Source organism: Notamacropus eugenii, chromosome 6 (assembly GCF_028372415.1).
Source record: "Notamacropus eugenii isolate mMacEug1 chromosome 6, mMacEug1.pri_v2, whole genome shotgun sequence".
NCBI lineage: Eukaryota > Metazoa > Chordata > Mammalia > Diprotodontia > Macropodidae > Notamacropus > Notamacropus eugenii.
In genome coordinates, this window is record NC_092877.1 from 326,279,134 (window position 1) to 326,301,297 (window position 22,164).

The following is a 22,164-nucleotide window of genomic DNA, read 5'->3' on the forward strand; positions in this document are numbered from 1 at the left end:
GATTGGTAAATAGGTAATGATATCTGGATAGAAGATGAAGAAGCAGCTACAGCAGGGATGCATTCAACTCAATTCTATAAATATCTGTTAAGTGCCCACTATGAACAAGGCATTTTCTGAGGAACAAGATCTCAAGGACATGATGATAAAATTTGAATAAAACACATAACCAAATAATTGTGATACAAGGCTGACTCTGATATGGGTAAAGGAGAGGCTCAGACATAGTATTGAGAGAAATCTGAATTTGTTTGGTGCAAGATTGAGGGAAAGGCCAGGAAGGGAATATCCATGCATGTTCATGGACACAGGAGAGGGTAGGGCAAAAAAACAGGGGAAATTAAGTTGGAAAATAGTGTATGAAAGACAATGTGAGATTTAGCTAGGATGCATGGAGATGGGAGAAGGCAGAACGAAAACAGGGATGGAGGTGAATCCAATTTGTCTTAAAATGGCACCATTTCATCACCATGACCACCTCCAAGTCTATTTATCGCAGTACCTCTTAGATTATCAATCCACAACCTGAATGATATAAAGTAAGTCTGGCCTCTTGTTGACATTCACTTACCTGGAATGCCTGGTGACCCAGGGAGTCCAGGCTGTCCTGGCAACCCTGGAAAGCCCTGACATCCGTGGCCTGGTAAGCCTGGGTTGCCAGGAGGCCCAGAATTCCCTTCTCTGCCTGGAAGTCCTTTAGTGCCTGGGAATCCTGGAACACCAGTTGTCCCTGAAATGACACAATGCCATCCATGAAATGAAACCCTTCATATTAATGAATATCCAAATACAACATCCCTAAGGTCTACTGATTTTGCTTCTCACTATTATGTGACTTTGGAAAGTTACCCCTCAGGACTGTGGCTTCTTCCTACCCAAAATGGGGATCATAATACCAGGAGCTCCTAACTCACAGGGTTGTGCTACAAGGGAGATAATACGTGCAAAAATAATAACCATCATTTCTATAGTGCCTGATGGTTTGCAAAGCACTGTACATATATGATCTCATTTGATCTCCTGCATGAGACTGTGAGCTCCTTGAAAGCAGGGACTGTCTTTTGTCTCTTTTTTGTATCTCCAATGCTTAGCACAGTGCCTGCCAGTAAGCTAAGATATGGCAATAAATGTTTATTTATTGAATGATCGATCTTCATTTTACAGATAGGTAAACTGAGGCCAGCAGTGGTTAAGTGGCTTATCCAAGGTCACACAACTAATAAGATGTCTGAAGCATAATTTGAACGCAAGTCTCTTTGACCCCCAAGCCTAGCACTCACTTAATCTCTCAGTGCCTCCAGCCAACTCTTTTCAGAGAATTTTTGGTGGTTATTAAGCATATCAAGCTCTGTGTTTGCTGCTGGGAATCCAAATAGAAAAGTTGTTCACTAAGAAAGCTCATTAAAAGCTCTGCTTCTAAGATTAGAGGGAAATAATATACATTCATATACAGACAGATATATATACCTGCTACATATGTGTTATATGTATGTGTGTACATTTGCACATGTACGTATGTATTAGGTTTCAGCTGCAAGGTATTCGATGAACAGTGTCTGTCTTTGAACTTCACCAACTTCCAGCAGCTATGAAAGGTGTTTTTCCTCTTATTTTGCTTTGTGCCAGGCCTCCTCTACAATCCTACTACCTCTTGCTGTCACCTCCTTGCACTGTCCCATACTCTTTTCTTTCCTCCCCAGTAACCCTTCCTTACTGGTATCTTTCTTAATTAGAATATAAATTCCCCAAGGGCAGGCACTGTCTAGTTTGATTTTGTTTCTTCAAAGTTTAGCACAGTGTCTGGAACATGGAAGGTATTGAATAAATGCTTTATGCAATTGAATCTATTCTAGAATCATTTACCTTTAGAGGCAAATGTAGAAAAATGTTGAGTATCACTAGGCTTCCCTAAGGTAAGCCATCCTGGCAAAAGTTTTAAGCTATCGATACATCAAAGCTAATCCCTACTATCTTCAGCGACCAATCTCAACATCCTATTACGCTCGAAGTTCCACCACCACCACCACCTCCAAAAATTGAATGTACCTGTTGCTCCAGGAAATCCTGGATCCCCTCTGAGCCCTTTAAGCCCAGGCAATCCTGGAGGGCCCCTATTTCCTGGTAGCCCTGGCAGGCCATAAACAGAATCCCCTGGCACTCCTTTTTGACCATTGATTCCTGGTGACCCAGGAGGGCCTGGAGGACCAATAGGGGCTGACCCCTTTTCACCTTCAGGGCCTGACTCTCCAGGGTCACCTCGCAAACCTATTTAATAAAAATAAATGATACACAGTAAAATATGAAAAACTAACATCATGTGATAAGAATATAGATCTTTCCAACATTTTTGCATCTTCTGAAAAAGTACATTAGCTCATTGGATGATGTTTTTCTCTTCACTGTATTCAGGCAAGGAAGTTGTACATCCTCCTTTCTAGTAAGAATCATCAATATGTCCTGCTTCATCCTCTGAGGACAAAAGAATTCACCTCGGACCAGACTGATTTTTTTATCTTAAAAGAACAAAGAATTCTTTTCATATTTACATTTCTTTTTTCTCCCACTTAATAGTATTTTATTTTTTCCAATTACATGTAAAGACACTTTTCAACATTCACTTTTATAACATTTTGCGTTCAAATTTTTTTCTCCCTCCATATTTCTTTTCTCTCCTCCCCAAGTGGCAAGCAATCTGATACGGGTTATACATGTACAATCACATTAAATATATTTCCACATTAGTCATGTTGTGAAAGAAGAACCAGAATAAAAGGGGAAAACCACAAAAAAGAAAAAGAAAACAGAAAGAAAGTGAAAATGATATGCTTCTATTTGCATTTAGACTCCATACTTCTTTCTCCGGATGTGGATAGCATTTTCCATGATGAATCTTTTGGAATTGTTTTAGATCATTCACACTTCACATTTCAAACAGAAGGAGCCTTGGTAATTATGCCCCTATCCCAATCTAGCGGAACCTCACAGAGAGCCAGCATTTCACATATTAAAAAAAAAAAACCCTAATATGTTGAAGTTAGTTGTCACACATTTAGTGATCTATATTCCCAAAGAAGGAAAAACACTTTTTCACTTACCAGGTGGTCCTGGTATTTCTGATATTCCTGGTTTGCCTTGTTTACCTTTCCACCCATCAAATCCAGGTAGCCCAGCTCCACCTGGGGGTCCTGGAAATCCCTTAGGACCTAAATAGAAACACTGATGAACACCAAGCCTTTCTGGGGAAGAAAGAAAACTTCAAAGAAAACACTAGGAACTTTTTTCTTACATATAATATTACTTACTAAATAAGAATGTTTTATGTACTAGGTCTTTAATTTCTAGAAATTAAAAGGTTTGGCCAAACTTTCCTTTCATTTTTTTATGAATCCGACTAGAGCAGAGGTGTCAAACTAAGGCAATTGGGAAATGTTTAACAAAATAAGTAAAAATACAGTACAAGAGAGATAATGGTACTTTGTGGTTTTCTAAGTCAATATAAGGCCCACAAGGTTCCTGGCTATTTGAAATTGATACCATCAGACTAGAGGTGTGCATGTTTTTATGAAGCCATCATATAAGAAAGGACCCAAATTCAATGCCTTTATTAAAGATCTCACTCCATGAAACCCTTCATCATATCTTCCTATGCATAGTTGGTTGCAGGTATTTTATACATTGGGAAAACATCTGTGAAAGACAAGTCTATCTGGGAAACCAATGTGAAACTTCCTTAGTGAATCAATCAGAGCATAGAGTTAAGTCCCCAAATCCCCCGCTGTCAGGGATTGTGCTTTGTGCCTGTTGTGATTAATGATGAGCAGCTATCTCCACCAAAAATGGACTGTAAATTCTGGCTTGTATTTAGAGTAGGGAGACTCAAGTAAGAATAACAACATAAAATCAGTTGTTGTTCATTTCATTCAGGGATATGTGCCCACAAAGAGGGTTGTTTTTGTGTTCATTTCATCCTAATGGAAGCGACCCAGCTCCATGTTTACATGACAATCCAGCAATCAGTTAGAAAATGAACATTTTGGGCAGTCATTTGAGAAATTGTATTGTCTACAGGACACTAAACAATTGGTGTGATCATAGACCGATCCGGCCATTTGTTTTAGAACGACCTGATCACAGCCTGAGAACAAAGAGAAAGACAACATGGCGGCAACCTTTCCAGGCCTTCTCCATCTGTCTATAGTGAGAAAGGCCAAATTCAAGGGCTATGTTGGTGTCCATAAGAAAAAACAACCTTGAGAGGTCTGATTAATTTTAGGAAGAAACATAGGAACAAACAAAAAAACCTAGGAGATAAATTGATGCATGTATTGTATAGGCTTGGCAATCTTACTTCCATGGACTCAACTACCAACTTTTTGCAGGTAACTGTGAAATCTCTATTTCTAGTCACTTTTCCCATCACTAGGTTTGTATCACCATCTCAACTAATTGACACAAGGGATATAATATTGGATTTGGAATCTGGAGGACCCATGACTCTGAATACTGCCCCACACACTTAATACACTGTGGCCTTCAATGAGTCATTTAACTTGTGTCTGTCTCAGTATCCCCATCTGTAAAATGGGGATCATAATGACTGCTCAAAGGGTTATTGTGAGGATTAAATGAGAAAGCATATGTAAACCATTTTGCAAAACATGAAGTACTATATAATTGCTAGCTATTATTATTATTAATATCTCTTCATCGGATCTAGAGCGATATTTCCAAGGCAGCATGCACCAATCAAACGCATTCATTTTCACTGTAAATTTGTTGCCCTCTGACCTCACTAACACAGTACAAACTTTTTTTAAGCAGATTTGTGATTTTCAGTGTTATGGGAGGACTTCCAATGAGGAAATTGCTTTCACTGATACAGATCTGTACTCTTCTACAATTTATAATCTTGGAAAGTTGCCAGGGGAACCAAGAGATTAAATGACCTTCCCGAGGTCACATAGCTATCATATGTGAGAGGTGAGTTTATGAACTCAGATGGTCCTGGCTTCAAGGTCATGTCTCTGTCTGCTCTCTCATACTCTATCCATTATATGTGACTAATAGCCCTGGGGTTTGAGTGTCATGGCTAGACCCTGTGCTTTTTGACATCTAGTATTTTAGTTAGTCTTTTTCCATCAGATCTTTATTATCTACTATATCATGTTGCTTTTCTTAACAAATAAGAGTAATAAATAATATATCATTTAATAATATGTTAAATACTGAAATTGACTCAATGGAAAGAAAAAAAATCACTTCAAATGAATCATGAACTAACCAATCAAAAAGCACTTGTTAAGTGCCTACTATGTGCCAAGCACTGTGTTGGGTCTAAAGGTCAAATCAAGTTTTTTTATATGTGGTTGACTTTTCAGACATCTTTAATAAAAGGATTGAGGCTCTTAGAAAACCAGGATATCAAAAATATACGTATAAAATAGGGAAGCTAGATGGTATGGTAGATAGAGGTCATCTTGTCAAACTCCCTTATGAGGAAACTGAAATCTAGAGATTTTACAGGACTTACCCAAGGTCACACAGCTGTCCAGTATCAAAGCAGGAATTCCAACCTGAGTGTGTCAGGTTCCAAATCTTATTCTATCTCCCTTATACCAGAAAGCCTCCCTTTGGGGCTCCTAGAGAATGACCTTGCATGCTCTCATTGTTTGGGACTTGGTTCATGTCAAAGTACTCTTAGGAGACACCCTGCTTTCCAGTGCTAAGGTCCAGTAAGCAAGCTGTACCCTGAGCCTGACATAACAACAATCCTGTTTGATCACCCTCTGGATGATCTCAGCCACAGCAAAACCCCAGAGTTTTTTCACACAATTATTGTATTGCTTTGACCAGAACCAGGTGTTCCCTGAGCTCAGACAAGTGTCTGAAGTCAGGTCACCAAGTTCTGCTCTCAATCAACCTTGTCTCATTGTTCCTGTCACTCCTCATTGTCAGGGCTACAGCTCACTGCTTAGCCATTGGTATAACTATCGAGACTTACTTACACTAAAGCACTAGGGATGGGAAGCTGGCACATGTGTCCAGTTTCCCTCCTTGTTTCCATTTTCCTCAGTGTAGAAAATAAACTTTTCTTAGTTTCTGCACAATTATTCTTGCTGCTCTCTCTGTTTGGCTCTGGCCTCCTCAAGCCAAGAGGTTCAGTCCAGTTGATACTCCTAAGCATTATTTTTTAAAACCTTGTTGGGAGTAGGCATATCAGGGAGTGGAATGCTGGTCAATGTTTAACAACCAGCTCTCCAAAAGAAAAATGTTTTTAAGTACACACAGCAGTTTATTCTGTTTTATGTAAGTTTACTTTGTATAATATCTTCCCATCACTTTCTTAAGTCTAGACAAATGACAAAACAACAAATGAACAAAATACAAATGATTATACAAATGATTTATAACATTTGTCAATTTCACAAAAATCTAATAATTGGATCTCTGGAGCCAGGATAAGCTGGCCTCAGCATACCACTGATAGATACTAATCCCTGCATTTAAGAATCCAAAAATCCACTCCCTCTTGCCCTCCCAGGAGCTCCTTATTTCAGATCTAGCCTGAGTAAATTGTTTGGATGGTTTCTAAGCAGTTTAAAATTGACCATTCATGCTTCTTATTTTTATAGTAGGAAGATGAGAGGGCTGCTTCTGAATGATGTACTTACCTGGAGCACCGGGAACACCTGGAGCTCCAGGGCTCCCTGGATAGGGGGAAGGACAAGGATAGGTGTCACCTGAAGGGAAAGAAAACAGACACTTTCAAATATTGAGTGTTTGGAGTGGAAAATCCAAGTGGTTCTATTATTGAAATATTAAAGTTGATGTCACTAAACTGCTGAAATTCTTTCATGTATAGCCAGGCTGCATGGGAAGTTGAGGGGAAAAATAATTCCAGATTTGAAAGGAAACTTCAACTTGTTTAAGTGGTTTTGGGGCAGAGTCTTTGACGCTGAGTTCGAGAAGACACTGGCTTGAAAGTTGATATTTCATGATCAAAACATTTACAGACACACCAGGGAAGCATCAGAAGTGTTTTATGACAAGCAGCATGAAATATTTCTTTCCCTTCCCTGGTGCCTATAAATATTCTTTTAAAGAATACCATGTGTTTGTAATAACAGATATTTAATATAGGATCATCCAAAGCTTTGATAAGATGTGGTATGTATTACAAGGAGTTCTGGACTAGTAGTCCAGAGACTTGAATTCTCATACTAGTTCTGACATTAGTTGACTGTGGGACTTAGGTTTTATCATTTCATTTTTCTCCATAGCAAAAGGAGGTTGGATTAGATTATCTCTAAGGTACCCTCCAGCTTTGACATTCACAGAATCACAGATTTAGAACTAGAAGGGGTCTTAGAGGCCATTCAATCCAACTTGCTCACTTTATAAATAAGGAAACTAAGTTTGGCAGAAGCTAAGTGATTTGTCCCAGGTCATAGAGATAGCAAGGAGCAAGGCTGGGATTCTGAGGTTCTCTGATTCCAAATCCAGTGCTCTCTCCAATCAAACTGGAATTATGGGAGAAGTCAGTAAGTTAGTATGCCATGTTGATCCAGAATCAATGATCTCTCTATTGTAGTGGAAATAATAAAGTATTATACAGCACCCTGCCAAGTCAAAATATTTCACTGCATGGGGATAAAGAAAATGTAGGATGCTAAATTCAGGTGGTTTCTAGATCTTTATTCCTCTGAACTTTAGTCAGTACCAAGCCATTGACACTGCAAGTAAACTCCAAATTAAAACACAAAATCATTTTATCCCCTGAAAGCCTAGGGGGGAAATGGGAACAAAAAAATCATATACAAATAATAAAATAAAAAACAATAATATCTGTAGAAAAATCCTCTCTTTCTACCCCCTACCTAACATTTCCAGTATTATGATCCAAAGGTTCCTGAGGTCACTTCAGCATTACTCTTTGGAATTCCTATACATGTCAAGGCCTATATTCAGATGGCCTTGTTTGTCCATCATTAGAGGGTCTCTGAAAGACTTCCAGGATGACAGTCAGGTAATTTTCCAATGAGATATTAGAGTCTGCAATTAGAACACCCAGAAATATCTCAAAGGATTGTATAGAGAGAGAATAACACTCTGAAATCTCAGATCTTTAATTTTAAAGTATTCAAGTTATCTAGATACAAAGGAATGAAAAAACCATTTGGACCTATCAACAGAGACCACAAAAAAAGGCCAGTTGGCTTTTTCAAGTTTGTTCTATGAACTGGTTGTGATTTCTTGTTTTCATTTTTTTATTATAATTCTTCCATGACATTCTTGAATGTCTTTTTTGGAACTTTAATCCTAAAATTCTGCCTGTCACTGCCTCTGGAATGGCAGTTCTTTGGGGAATATGGTCTCTCATCAGCTTTTTACTCTTTTTTCCATATGTCAATATTTAAATTTACCTTTCTGGCCTTTGGAACCTGCTGCTCCCCTCACACCAGGGTGGCCAGGGCTCCCTGGCCCACCTCTCACCCCTTCTGGGCCAGGAAATCCCAGGCCTGGAGGCCCCATTGGTCCCATCCTCCCAGGAGATCCTGGTGCTCCAGGAGATCCTTCTGCACCGGGGATCGCTCCGCCACAACTGCCCTGGGAATATTTCCATCATCAGTCAGTTCAATCTTTTTTTTGGTAATGTCCCAATTACTTCAAAAATACTTGTTACATAAATGTCCATCTTGTGTTAATTTAATCAGAACAACTTTCCTCACAGTTGTATTCAAGTCCAACATTCAAGGGCTGGCTGTAGGAAAGACTCACTTGTCTTTAAACTCATCAGTTTAATCACATCTCGTTTAGGAGAGAGGATAACTCAGATGACAACTGGATTTTATCAGCTCATTTTATAATAAATTAAAGTTGAATAATGACTGCCAGAGGACTTTGTTTACTATTAATTTGTAACAATATTGTAATATTCAATGCATAATAATTTTAGCTGGTTTTATTATTGAAATTATAATACAATCTTATTTGTAATAATACTTTATGGTTTTGAGATTATGCTCCCATCAATTATCTCATTTGATCCCCATGACATGAGGGTAGGCACTGTTATTCCTACTTTACAGATTTGGAAATTGAGGTTTCACTTCATACTCATCAAATTGGCAAAGATGATAAAAAAAAAATGGACACAGACAATGAATTGTTGAAAGGATAGTGAGAAGGGCAGGACCACTAATACAATGTTTGTGAAGTTGTGAAATGTTCCAACCACTCTGAAAACCAGATTGGCATTATGGGAGAAGTCTTTAAACTATTCATACGTAGACAATGAATATATATATACATACCCTCAAAGAGGTCAAATATTCTTTGGAATTCACATAAACATCAAGGCATATATTCAGACCACTTTGTCCACCACTAGAAGGCTTCTAAATGACTTCCTGGATGATAGTTAGGTAAGTTTCAGAAGAAATACTAGGTGTTTGATATTAGAACACCCAGGAGTATCCCAAAGGATTATAGAGAAGAGAGATCAACAGTCTGAAATCTCAGAAAGTCCTATAGATAACAAAATATTCACAGTGCTCTTTGTGGCATTGAATACTGGAAAGGACATTGTTGACTGGAAGGGTATCTGAATGCATATTAATGTAATGGAAAATGATGATGTCATACGAAATTGTGACTATAGGAGTTCAGAAAAACATAGGAAGATTTAGCTGAAGTTACAGAGATTAAAGAAAGCGTAACCAAGGAAACAACATCAATGACTATAATAATATAAATGATAATACTCGTGAGCAGCATAATGAATAATCTCAGTCCTAGGAAAGAGATAAAGAAATACACCTTCCTGCTCTCAACACAAAGGGAGAAGCTACAGATATTAAATATGTATATGCTTAGATCAACTTGTTGACTTTTCTTTCTTACAAGAAAAGGTACAATGACAGTGGGAGAGGTGATATTGTTAGAGAGATTGTTTTCGGTGTCTTCCTGTTAGGATAAGATACCAACTATTCAGCTAGGCCCTGAAAACCCTTCACACTTTGGTTCTGTCTTACTTTCCATAATGTGTCCCTTTTTCAGTCCACCTAAATTTGTCAGCTGAACTATCTCATAAATCATGAGAGCTTTCCACGGAATCCTCTATGGGAAATAATCCCTGTAGAAATTATACTTTAAAATCCTTTCAAGAGGAGCTAAAGACTCAAAAAACCATGTAGTCCAACCTGAAATCCATCAATGAGCATTTAAATGCCTACTATGTGTCAGGCACTATGTATGCTAAGCACTGGAATGGTCCCCGTTCTCCAGGAGTTTTCAGTACAATGGGGGGGGGGGGGGGGAAACAAGTAAACAAATATGTGCCAACAATTAGAGGATAAATAGGAAGTCACTAACAGAGGGAAGGCATTAGAATGAAGAGGGCTTCCTGGAAGAGATGGGATTTTAGCTGAAGGGAGTCAGGAGGCAGATGAGAAGGGAGAGCATTCCAGGAATGTCTTCATGGCAAGGAGTAGGGTGTAAGAAGGTTAGAAAGGTAGGGGTGGGGGAGGGCCTATATTATGAAGAGCTTTGAATGCCAAGCAGACAATTCATATTTGATCCTATTATAATCCATTAGCGGTAAGCTCCTTGACAACAGGGGCTGTTTTTCTTTTTGAGAATTGTATCTCCTGTGCTTAGCACAGTGCCTGGCACGTAGTAGGCCCTCCATAAAAGTTTATTGGATCATCGGATTGGATTAACCCTGGAGTGATACAGATCCACTGTAGTTTATTGGAATGGGGGATAGTAGTATGAACGAATCAACAGACTGGATATGGGAGGCAGGGTAAGAGGTAACCATGAGTTGAGTATGATGCCTAGGTTGAGAACCTGGGGACTGGAAGGATATAATAGGAAAGTTTGGAAGAGGAGAGAGTTTAGAAAGAAAAGTAATGAGTTTAGTTTGGGGCATGTTGAGTTTAAAATGTCTTCTGTACATCTAATCTGAAATGTCTGAAAGGCAGTTGGAGATATGAGACAAGACTAAAAGATGATTTAGGACAATAATAATGAAGAAAACTTTTCTCCTTCTTTCCTAGTTTTTGTTTTCTTCTGGCTTTAAGTTATGGATATTTGACTTTCCTCCCCAAATAATACCTTCTGTAAAATTCTGAACTTACCTTGTCCTATAGACACATGTTCCTGATTCCTAGGGACCAGAATATTGAAAGAGGTCCTTAACAGTATGTTACTGAACAAGAATTCAGGGAGATCCCTGCTATTAACTTCCCTCTCAAAGATATTTCACAAAGAACTATAGAAAAAGGAAAAGCCTTTCTATTTCATAATCATCTTTTTTCCTAGAGTTATCTAAGTGTTAGAACTCATAGAGTGCTGAACTTAGAGTCAGGAACTTCAAATACATCCTCAGACATTTCCTTGTTGTGTGACCTGGGCAAGTCACTTAACTTCTGTCTCAGTTTCCTCAGCTGTAAAATGGGGCTAAGAGCAGCATTCATCTCCCAGAACTATTATAAGGATCAAATGATATAATATCTGCAAAGTTCCTAGCACAATGACTAGAATACAGAAGGTACTTAAAAAATGCTTGTTTCCTTCCTTCCTTTTTCTTTTAAAGAGCAGCAGTATGAAGCAATGTTGTGTCTGACAGTTATCCCCATGTCCTGGGTTCTCCATTTAATCATTAAAACATTTGGGGAAATGAGCAAATATTCCAAACCTTTTCTCTTTCACTTATTAACTCCCAGCAATCTTCTTCTGTCTAGGAAGGGTGTGCTTAACCTGGAGTCTATGAACTTCATTTTTAACAATATTTTTATAAATGAATTTGAATATAATTGGTTTCCTTTGTAATAATCTATATTTTATTTTATGCATTTGAGAAGGAATCATAGCCTTCACCAGACTACCCAAATGATCCAGGGCACAAAGAAGGCTAAGATGCCCACACTAAGACAATCACTTGGAGGAAGAAACAAGTACTTAGTAGGAAAAGCCCTGATCTGCACATAGATGGGAGACTGGTGAACTGTCTGGAAAGCCCAAGATTACTTCTCATCTTTGAGACAGAACAGACATGTTAGTGGGTAGAAAGGTGTATTTACATCATTCTAACTTTGTGTAATTGACTACTGATGCTACCTTTCAATAAAATCATATTGTTAAACTTAAGAGACCTTCCCTCCCCTTTCTTCTACTGACCAAGGCAAGGGCAAAATTCTAATTCTGAGGAGAAACTTTCTGATGGAAAGAACCTATGTATGAATAAGAACTAACATGCTTGCTCTGTTTTTTAATTAAGGAAAAGTGTTTTTGCCTTTTCTATTAAATTAGCCTATTCCAAAGCACAATAGCATATTTTTCTGCCAATTGTTAAGATAAACTGATTCCCTGTTAAATATTTTGTTAGTGTATACTAGCAAGTAATGCTTTCAATATGGTCTGAAAATTACATGTGTTTAGTTAGGAAATCATTTGTATTAGAGAAAGCAAACACACATGTATATTTATTTATACTCTGTTGCCGTTTAAGGTGCCCCAAGAATATCTGGTCCACCATTAGCCATGTATTCCTAATGCTTCAGGGTCCCTATCTGTATCTTGTGTAAGACCACTGGGCAGTTAATTGTGCTCCAAAATATGCTTCCAATGAATGTGGTGTCAGATACATACATTTTGTGACTGGGCTCTTTCAGTTGTCTGGTGGGGCTGACTTGCCACAAGCTAATTCATTTAGAAAGCATTCACTTCTAAAGTAAGGGAAATAGTCTAATCTCCCCTGCCTCTAAACCTCTAATACAGTTTTCTAGGCTTATTTCTTCTTCCTTTTCTTCCTTTTCTTCTTTCCTGTTTTTAGAGAAACTGACCTTCTTACTGTTCCCAGAACTCAACATTCCATCTCCCTTCTCCATCCTTTGAAAGGGCTATCCACCATACATTTTCTCCACTTCTGCCTCTTGGAATTCTTAACTTCCCACAAGTTTCAGTCAAGGCACCTAAATGAAATCTTTCTTGATCTCCCTAGATCGTGTTTACTCTGCCACATCAGTGTAGTATTTACGTGTTTGTCTTACATGTTGTATCTCCAAGTAGAATGCAAGCTCTTTGAGGGGAGGAATTGGTTCATGTTTTTGTCTTTGTATCATCCCCTGGGCTGACAGAGCAGACACTCAATATAAAATATTTATTGAATTGAATTTTTCTATCACCAAACTCAGAAATTCCAAGCAATTTTAATATTAATCTTTTGCCTGTTCCTCACTATAACCAAAGATATGCCTTTGCAAGACAGTTGACCAGTATCTGGGGTTCTGTTTACGTCCATGGAAAACAGTAACAGTAGCTTCCAGGGACTGAACCCACGACCTTGGCTTCATTCACGTCATTTGCCAACAAAATGGGCTAAGCAGCCACAAGTTTAGTGAATGAGAGCTTTGTGGATGAAAGGGCCACACAGAGGAATGAATACAAGGGCAATTCTGCTGAGAGAGTGGCAGAAAAGACTGTTATAAATGAACTGCCAGCCATGGTTTCAAACCATCTCCCATTTGATGATTTATTTGGAAATTATGCATCCTTACATAATGATGAATAGAAAAATTACCTTTGTTGGTTTATAACATGTGAACTTACTATTATTTATTTACAATTTAGCAAACTACCAAGAAGAACGTTCACTTTTGATCGTGTAAGTTAAGAAAATAAAGTAATGGAAAAAATTTCACATACTGGAAGACCTGGCTCTCCTCTTTCTCCATACAGTCCATTCTGACCAGGAATCCCTTCCAGCCCTGGGTATCCAGGAAGCCCAGCATGCCCCTTTTCTCCTTTTCTTCCTAGGAAAAGAAACAAAGTACACTCCAACCTTTAAATTAGTAATGAGTAAAATGAAAAATAAGAAAAGAAAACATATGAGTTATAACTTTTTTTCTATTTTGACTTAAACTCTACATTTTCTTCTGCCAAAACAAATCTTTATCAAAGTTTAAAACCTATAGAATAGGACAACATTGTGATTTTGAAAAACCTCACCTGTGCTAGCACACTACAAAGTGAAAAATTAGTTGCTAATTATCAGTGAACCACAAGACAGCTGTGGAATTGTGGCAAGAACAGTCATTCTAGAGACCTAGACTTAAATCCCCATTTTGGAACTTACTAACTCTATGACCTTGGGAAAGCCACAATCTCTCTGAGCTGCAATTTCCTCATCTGTAAAATGGGGACAATAATACTTCTGGTACTTACTTCGTAAGGTTGGGGTAGGGATTACATTAGATGCTGTAAATTGCTGAATAGGGGCATTGTCATTATCTGTTTTCCCTCTCTCTCTACGCCCTAATGTTGAGGGACAGATCCAAACCTGAGCAAAACTGAGTCAGTTTGTCTCTAGCCCTTCTAACCTGCCCTTTCCTCCACCAGCTGATGTTACTCATACCCTATCTTATTGCTCCCAACTGCCCTGCATCCACATGTTGCCTCTTGGTTGTAGGTCTTATAGCCCCACACTATAATGACCCACTCATCTACACCTGCCCTCCAAAGGTAATGTTTCAAAACTAAACTCCCCTCTCCTTTCCTCCTCTCCAGTCAATTCCCCGCCCCCCCTCCCATTATTCCAGAGCCTTGTAGTACAAGGCTGTCCCTTTAGGAAAACAAAATCTTGAACTCGTTCACTCTAAGTTCAATGTGTTTTTCTCTTTCAAAGATACCTGAGCTTTAACAGGGGTTGCCTAAAGGTACAGTGGTTTAATCCAAAGAAATTAATTTCTAATGACAGACTTTCAGACATATATATATGTTTTATATATACATGTTATATATATATATATATATGAGATTGGAACAGAGGAATGTGAAAAGCAAATATGAGCTGATATAGGCAACTCCCTGGCCATAAGTAAGTAAGACTGGTAAAGGAGTTTTATTTGGTCTGGGTGCTATGGGAAAAGTCTATACTCTACACAACCTATTCCCATCCTTTTAAGGAAGTGTCTTAGAATGTATCAGGGACTCTCAATAGAAGGAGAGTCAACATCTAACTTAGCAAAAAGCACTAATGAAGCAAAGGAAGAAGAGAGAGTGAGGGACGTTAGGGAATGATCACAAAAATGCAAAACCAGTGGAAGGAAAGGATGAACCTAGGAAGAATAAAGGGATCTTGCTAGAAAGAAGAGTGATGGGTAGCCCAGGAGGAAAGAAGCAGGGAGCAGGTTATTCAGGCCCAGGCTAACCATCTCAGCTCCAAGGGAGCATGGAACTCTAGAAGAAGCAGAAACAAGGGCCCCCAACATATTTGCTACCAATGAACCAAGAGGAAACTTCATCTTTCCAAAGGAAATACATGTTCTCTCCAAACTCTGGCATTAATGAATGGATAAGATTTTATTTCTGACGCTGTGGGCACAGTAGAAGGAATGTGGGACTTGGGGGTCATGTGGTCTTGGTTTGAATCCCACCTCAGACTTGACAACTATGTGATCATGGATGAGGCACTTATCTTCTTAGAGATTCCTTTCCATCATCTGTAAAATTAGTAGATATATGTGTGTGTATACATATACATATATGTATGTATATATACATATGTATGTATGTATTGTGTATACACACACACCTTAAAAGGCTATTTTAATGATGAAATGAAATAATATATGTAAAGTACTCTTAAAACTGCTATATAAACGTGAGCTTGTTGTTACATATGCATGATAATAAGGATTGTATTCTTCTTATTATAATGTAGAAATTATCCCTATCTCCTGACTCCATTATTAAAATGGATTCCTGTCATCCTTAATAAATGCCAGGAATGGAAAAGGAATCTTTGCATCAATCCCCAGTTCAGCAAAATGAGAATTCAAATGCTGGACAAATATTTATTTTGGCTAATGGAAGAGTTGAGTTAGGAGGATTCGCCATATACCCAAAGACTGTGAGGAGGACGATATGTAGTTTTAGAGACCTCAGCTATGCTAATTACTATGAAAAGTTATTTATTGTCATAAATGAACCCTAGGAGATGAAGAACAGAAAGAGGTTTTGATAGTTTCCTTATAGCACCCACCATGAAAGTCATCATTATCCCTAAGCATGTACTGAAAACCTCAGTGGATGGGATTGTGCTCAAGTTTGAATCAACCATGAATGGGATGAAGGTACAGATGAATCACACAAAACTAGCAGGGTAGTTGATTCATGCAATTATTTTTCAAGTGAGAGAAAGTTTTTAAAAATTGGATTTACCTTTGATTCTTGCTATAACCATATCACCCTTTTCTCCTTTAGGACCAGGTAGCCCCGAGGTACCAGGTATTCCCTTTTGAGAAAAAGAAAAAGTGAGTTTATAGATAAAGAGCAAACAATGGCTCCCATTGATGCTTCAGACAGAATTAACACCCAGTCAAAAAACCAATAAACATTTATGAAGTACCTACTATTAAATGCCAGTGTTAATCACTGGGAATTCAAAAACAAAAATGAAAAGTCTTTGCCCTCAAGGAGATTTCATTTTATTATTGGTGAAAACATATAAGCAAGTGGGTATCAGGGGAAAGAAATTAATTCCATCTTGGAAGTGTAGAGTTTGTTATGCCTGTGGGACGTCACGTTGGAAATATCCAATAGAGTGTTAGTGATATAGGAATAGAAGAGAGAGACTAGGATCTAGAGATAATCTGCATAGAAATGAGAATGGAAACCCATGGAAGCTAATAAAAATCCCTGATAAAGAGGGTGTAAAGAGAGAAGATAACTTGGGACAGATACCTATAGTTAGAGAGCGGAAGATGGGTGATGAATCAGCAAAGGAGACAACAGGAACAGCCAGTCAAGCAGGAAGAGAACCAAGAAGAGGGAAGAGTCATGAAAACCCAAGAGGAGGCATCCTGGAGAATAAAAGGTTCAACTGCATCAAACACTACAAGGAAGTCAAGAAGGCTGAGGAACGAGAAAAGGTCATTGGATTGGGCAATTAAATAAATCACTGATAATTTTGGAAAGAGGAGCTTCATTTAAGTGGTGATGTGGAAAGCCAGATTGCAAGGAATTGAGAAATAAGGAAGAGGAGAATTGCAGGCATAATTGTAGATACCTTTTTCTAGGAGTTTGTCTGATAAAGGGAAGAAAGATCTAGAAAGATAGTTGGAAGGGTGGTAGGGTATAGTAAAAGATTGCTAAAGATGGGGGAGATCTGAGCCTGCTTATAGGCAACAACAAAGGAAATAGTGGATAAGGAGAGATGGGGGTGGGGGGAGTTAGGTGGAGAGGTGGAGAGAAATCCACCAGAGGAAAGAGGATGGGATGGGATCCAGGAAACCAGTGTAAAGACTGGCAGAGACTGGAGTAAAGCAGAAGAGAACAGGGGATTATATCTTGAGATTTTGAGATGTACAGAAGGGGAGAAGAGGAAGCACATAAGGGAGAGCCGCTGTTTTCTTTGTAAAATAAGAAGCTATTTCATCTGCTGAGAGGGTAGTAGTAGGGGTAGTGGGAGTACAAAAGGAGAGAGGAAATTGTAGAACAGCCACCAAGGACAATTCTATAGATTGTCAATTTGGAAAGAAGAAAAAGATTCAATGAAGACCGAGTTGAGATTAGACAACATAAACTGGTGATGCACCCAATCAGCATTGTTGCATGGCTTTCCCTAGCATCAATCAAAAGCACTTAAGTAATAATGTAAGAGGCAGATGATGGGATAAACCAAGGTGGAAATTTGACAAGGCCTATGTGTCAACAGAACAAAGGGGGCAAGGCATTGAGAACAGGGCAAAGCTAGAGTGGTTAACTACAGGGTCAAGATTGGGAAGGGAGGAAAGTGTAGCCAAAACAAGGGATGAGAGAACACTGGGAGAACACTGAAGGGTAAACAGACCACAGGGCATAGTGAAGAGGAATAATAGTTTAAGAAAAAAATGAGGCATAGAGAGAAATGGAATGACAGGAGGGTATAGGCTGAAGAATTCTAATTCTTGATCATGGAACGCCCCCTAGAGGTCTCCTAGGGTGACAACATACTAAATCTCATCAATCTTCAGAAATACTTCACGTATCGTTTTCTGGTAGCTTGTACCCCTTTAACCTCACCCTAATTCTCATCCTTAGATCTCATCTGCTCCATGGGTTCAATGATCACCTCTATGCAGATCACTCTCAACTCTATATAACCAGCATCTATTTATCCCTTGAGCTCTTGTACTAAATCTCCCAGTGCCCAGATAATACCATGTCTCAAATAGTTGGATTCTCTCTCCTAAGTCTCTCTGTCCTCTCAACTATCTTTCCAGGACTTTCTTTTTCACTTAATTTCCCTTCACATCATCTATGTTAAAGTTCAACTGGACTGCTAACTGTTCCCCACATCCTCTGTCTGTAAATTCACAGAGGCTACTCCCCCAGGCCTGAGATGCACATCCTCCTAGGCTCTCACAGAAGCCACATCCTTTTGCAAACCCTTCTTTGATTTCCCCCAAAGGAAAGTGGTCTCTGTTTTCTAAATTTCCAAGTGCACTTGATCTGAATCAAGCAAGCAAGCAATCAGTAAGTACTTGTTAATTATCTACTACATGTTAGGCACAGATCAGTAAGCATTTAATAAGGGAAGGCAGGAAGGCAGGAAGGCAGGCAGGCAGGCAGGAAGGAAGGAAGGAAGGAAAGAAGAAAGGAAGGAGGCAGGGAAGGAGGGAGGAAGGAAGGAAGGAAAGAAGGAAAGAAGAAAGGAAGGAGGGAGGGAGGAAGGAAAAAGGCTTCTACAGGCAGGAACTGACAGTAACAAAAAGTGACATCTGACAGTCTGTCAATGAAAGAGGAGAAAAATAAAAACTATAAAAGGCATGCAAACATCCCAACTGCAAAATAGCCTGGGGCAAACAGCTCTATATTCCCCAAGGATAGCATATTGTAAATATAACAACAGATATTTATAATGATGAACCTCAGTTATAAAGAAAAGAAATAAAAAAGAAAATCAACAATTTTCCGTCTTCTGTTTCAGAGGGCAGGAAAGTGTGTAATGAACTTTGGAATAGAAACAATACCAGGGATGGGGAACCTGTGGTTTTGAGACCACATGTGACCCTCTAGGTCTTCATGCATCCCTTTGACTGAATCCAAGCTTCACAGAACAAATCCCCTTAATAAAAGGATTTGTTCTTAAAACCTGGACTCAGTCAAAAGGCCACACTCAAGGACCTGGAAGGCCATGTGTGGTCTTGTGGCCGAAGGTCCCCCACTCCTGCACTATACTCATCCCCTAGAATTTTTATCAGCCATAGGTACACCCCATGTCCTTCTTCACCCTTCCAGTTTGGAATAGGGTCTGGACCTATGATTTTATTGGTATAGGGAGCTTCCAGGTAAGGAAACTCCTGCCAAGGCAGGTGGACACCCTGCCTATAACTTAAAGTCTTAAAGAGTTGCCTAGAGCATTGACTTGTATGTGTCAGAGGCAACACCTGAACCCAGGTCTTCTTGGCTTCAGGGTCAGTTCTGTATTCTTTATGCCAGGGTATCTCCCCAGTTGGGAGCCTAAATTAGTTCTCACTGCTCCTGGAAAGTGTGTATAAAGCTAGTCCCTTACAGCTCCACTCCCCATTTCTGTAATTTCTCAAGCCATAATACCCCTCCATGATCACTCCCATATATGGGTTGTTTCCTTGTGTAAGAATACATGCTCTGATGTGAAGGATTCTCGAATTTGTATCCCTGACACTTAGAACAGTGCTTAGCAAATAGTAAGTGCTTAATAAATGGTTTTTCATTCATTTATTCATTCAAAGGAAAAAAATCTATTTTTAATGCTTTGGTTATATGAAATATTTACTTGTGTGGAACCCTCCATTCCTTAATATGACTAGAAAAATGTGACATTTTTGTGTTGGCTAAGACATATGTAGTTGTGATTCCAAGTCCATGTTTGTCTGGCTTTCAGGATACAATACCAAGTTTAAAAGATGAACAAGAAATAACTATACTCTTTATGTGAGGGAAAGACTGCTTCAATACAGAATAATAGTTCTCACCTCAACTCCTCCATCTGTTATAAAAGCAGGTAAGAATGAATTATGTCTTACTATCCTTCAAACTCTGACATTCTAATCTTCCTGATCAAAAATCTGCCTCGGTTTTTCCATGCAAATGGAAGGCTTTATGGCACTACAGAAGAAGTAATTTACTAAAGGAGTATTGGTATCTTAAAAGAATGTATATAATTCCAGATGCTGAATGGCATCTCAGAATCTCATAGTTGGAAGGAAACTTGGGCCATCTAGTCTAATGTATACCAGAAAACAAAGTCCTTCCCCAATATATTGGACAAGGATTTATCCAGTCTTTTCTTGAAGATATTCAAAGAGGAGGAATGTACCGTTTCTCAAGGTATCCACTTTAAGACAACTGTAATTCCCTTTATCTAGTCAATTGATTCTGCCCTGTAATGCCAAACAGAACAAGTATAATCCATCTTCTCCCATGATGACCCTTCCAAGGCACCCATATGTCCCTGATTCTCATCTTCTCCAAGCTAAACACGCCCAGGTCCTTTAATGGATCCACATGAATCCAAGACCCTGAATCATACTGGTTACCCTCCTCTTGTTGCTCTCTAGTTTAGTTGGAAGGAAGGCCCAAGTCTAAAAGCTATTTTAAATTGGTTATTTTGGAGGTCAGGTCATAAGACTTCTTGACCTAACGATAAAGAAATGTTTTGTTTCTGAAGAAAAAACTAAATCAGGAGTACTTTGTGGGCGCAGCAAGACCACAAAGTTTTTATGGATACAGAAGTAATGTTCACTTCTCTGAGACCAACAGGGATATTTTAGACATGTAAATAGGGGGTTGTACATGGAATAGGGAGGCCCATATTGTATGGAGCAGAGGTTCTTAACCTAAGATTGATCCATGTACCTTCAAGGGATCTGTGGATAGATTTCAAGGGATCTATGAACAAAGATGAGAAAAAAATGCACTTTATTTTCACTAACATCTAACTGAAATTTAGCATCTCCTTTAATTCTTTAAAAAAATTATTCTGGGAAGAGGTCCATTGGTTTCACTAGACTTCCAAAGGGGTCCATAGCACAAAAAGGTTTAATAATTTTTACTGTAGATGAAAAAATGAGGTCCTGGCGCTAGCATAACTAGGTTTGGTTTCTAACTTCAACACCTACTAGTTATTTAATTGGGCAAGTCTCTTAATAAGGTGAGCTTTCATTTCTTTCTCTGCAAAGGGCAAGAAAACCCTGCACTTCATAGGTTGGTGTAAGGGAAAGTTCTTTATAAACTCTCAAATATGGTTTAAAATGTGAGTTTAACAATGTAGAAAGTCTCACTTTTTTGTAGGTTGGGGGGGAAACTGGATCTTCCTGTCTCACCCAGACTAGAAGTACAGAGGTCCTGATACCACTTCTAATCCACATGGAAGCCTGCTCTGTTTCCAACCTGGTCCAACATCCTCCTCGAGTAGCCTAGTGGTCTTCTGTTCTTGGGGGCTCACCATGTTGGTGCTAGGTTTGTGGATCTTCAATAGGAGACTTAGAGAATTATAGATGGAACCTAATGTATTTTATGGAGATACACATCCTAGGAAAATCTCAATGTCTTAAATGAATTAAATGAAAAGGACTGACATTTATAGAAATGCAGAAAACTTATTTGTCAGGATGCATATTTCCCCACCTATGAAAAATAGCAGTTTCTGAGTCCCAGGATGGGAGGGGACCAGAAGTAACGAGTATAAAGACAATGTCTCTTAAAACTCTAAAGTTTTGTTTTAATAGCTTAAAGCACTAAAACTTTGGGGGCACCCCTATAATGATAATTGGAAAGCTATTAAGATTTTCAAGACTATTTGTTGATTATCACATTTGAGCCTATCAACAGCCCTACATGGTAGGCTCTGCAAGATGTTATTATCCCCAGTTGATAGAGGAGAAAATTGAGGCTGAGAAAGGTTAATTGACTTGACTACAGTCACAGAATTGGTAAGTATAAGAAGCAGGATTTGAATCCAAGTCTTCCTGACTCCAAGTTCTGCTCTCTACCCCAGGCCAAGGGATCCCTCACTAGGCTATGCTTTGTACTTTGTAATATAGTAACTCAACCTGTCCATATAGTTCATTTCGTATGGTGCTTGATACAGGGTGCAAGGAATCTCACTGAGATAAAACAGCTGTAGTTCAATCA

General features: G+C 38.8%; 1 protein-coding gene across 3 annotated transcripts in view; it reads right to left on the reverse strand.

The window, feature by feature from the left end:
• COL4A4 (collagen type IV alpha 4 chain) overlaps positions 1–22,164 on the reverse strand; it is a 141,873-nt gene that overhangs the window by 54,298 nt on the left and 65,411 nt on the right. For all 3 annotated transcript variants that reach the window (XR_011968995.1, XM_072617989.1, XM_072617990.1), the window contains 7 exons: positions 16,228–16,300; positions 13,711–13,817; positions 8,424–8,607; positions 6,672–6,740; positions 3,096–3,203; positions 2,047–2,265; positions 572–730 (listed from right to left, as the gene is read on the reverse strand). Coding sequence is in view for 2 of the 3 variants with exons in the window: in XM_072617989.1 (XP_072474090.1) it covers positions 572–730; positions 2,047–2,265; positions 3,096–3,203; positions 6,672–6,740; positions 8,424–8,607; positions 13,711–13,817; positions 16,228–16,300 (919 nt within the window). In the remaining variant the exon portion in view is untranslated. The remainder of the gene's footprint in view (positions 1–571; positions 731–2,046; positions 2,266–3,095; positions 3,204–6,671; positions 6,741–8,423; positions 8,608–13,710; positions 13,818–16,227; positions 16,301–22,164) is intronic.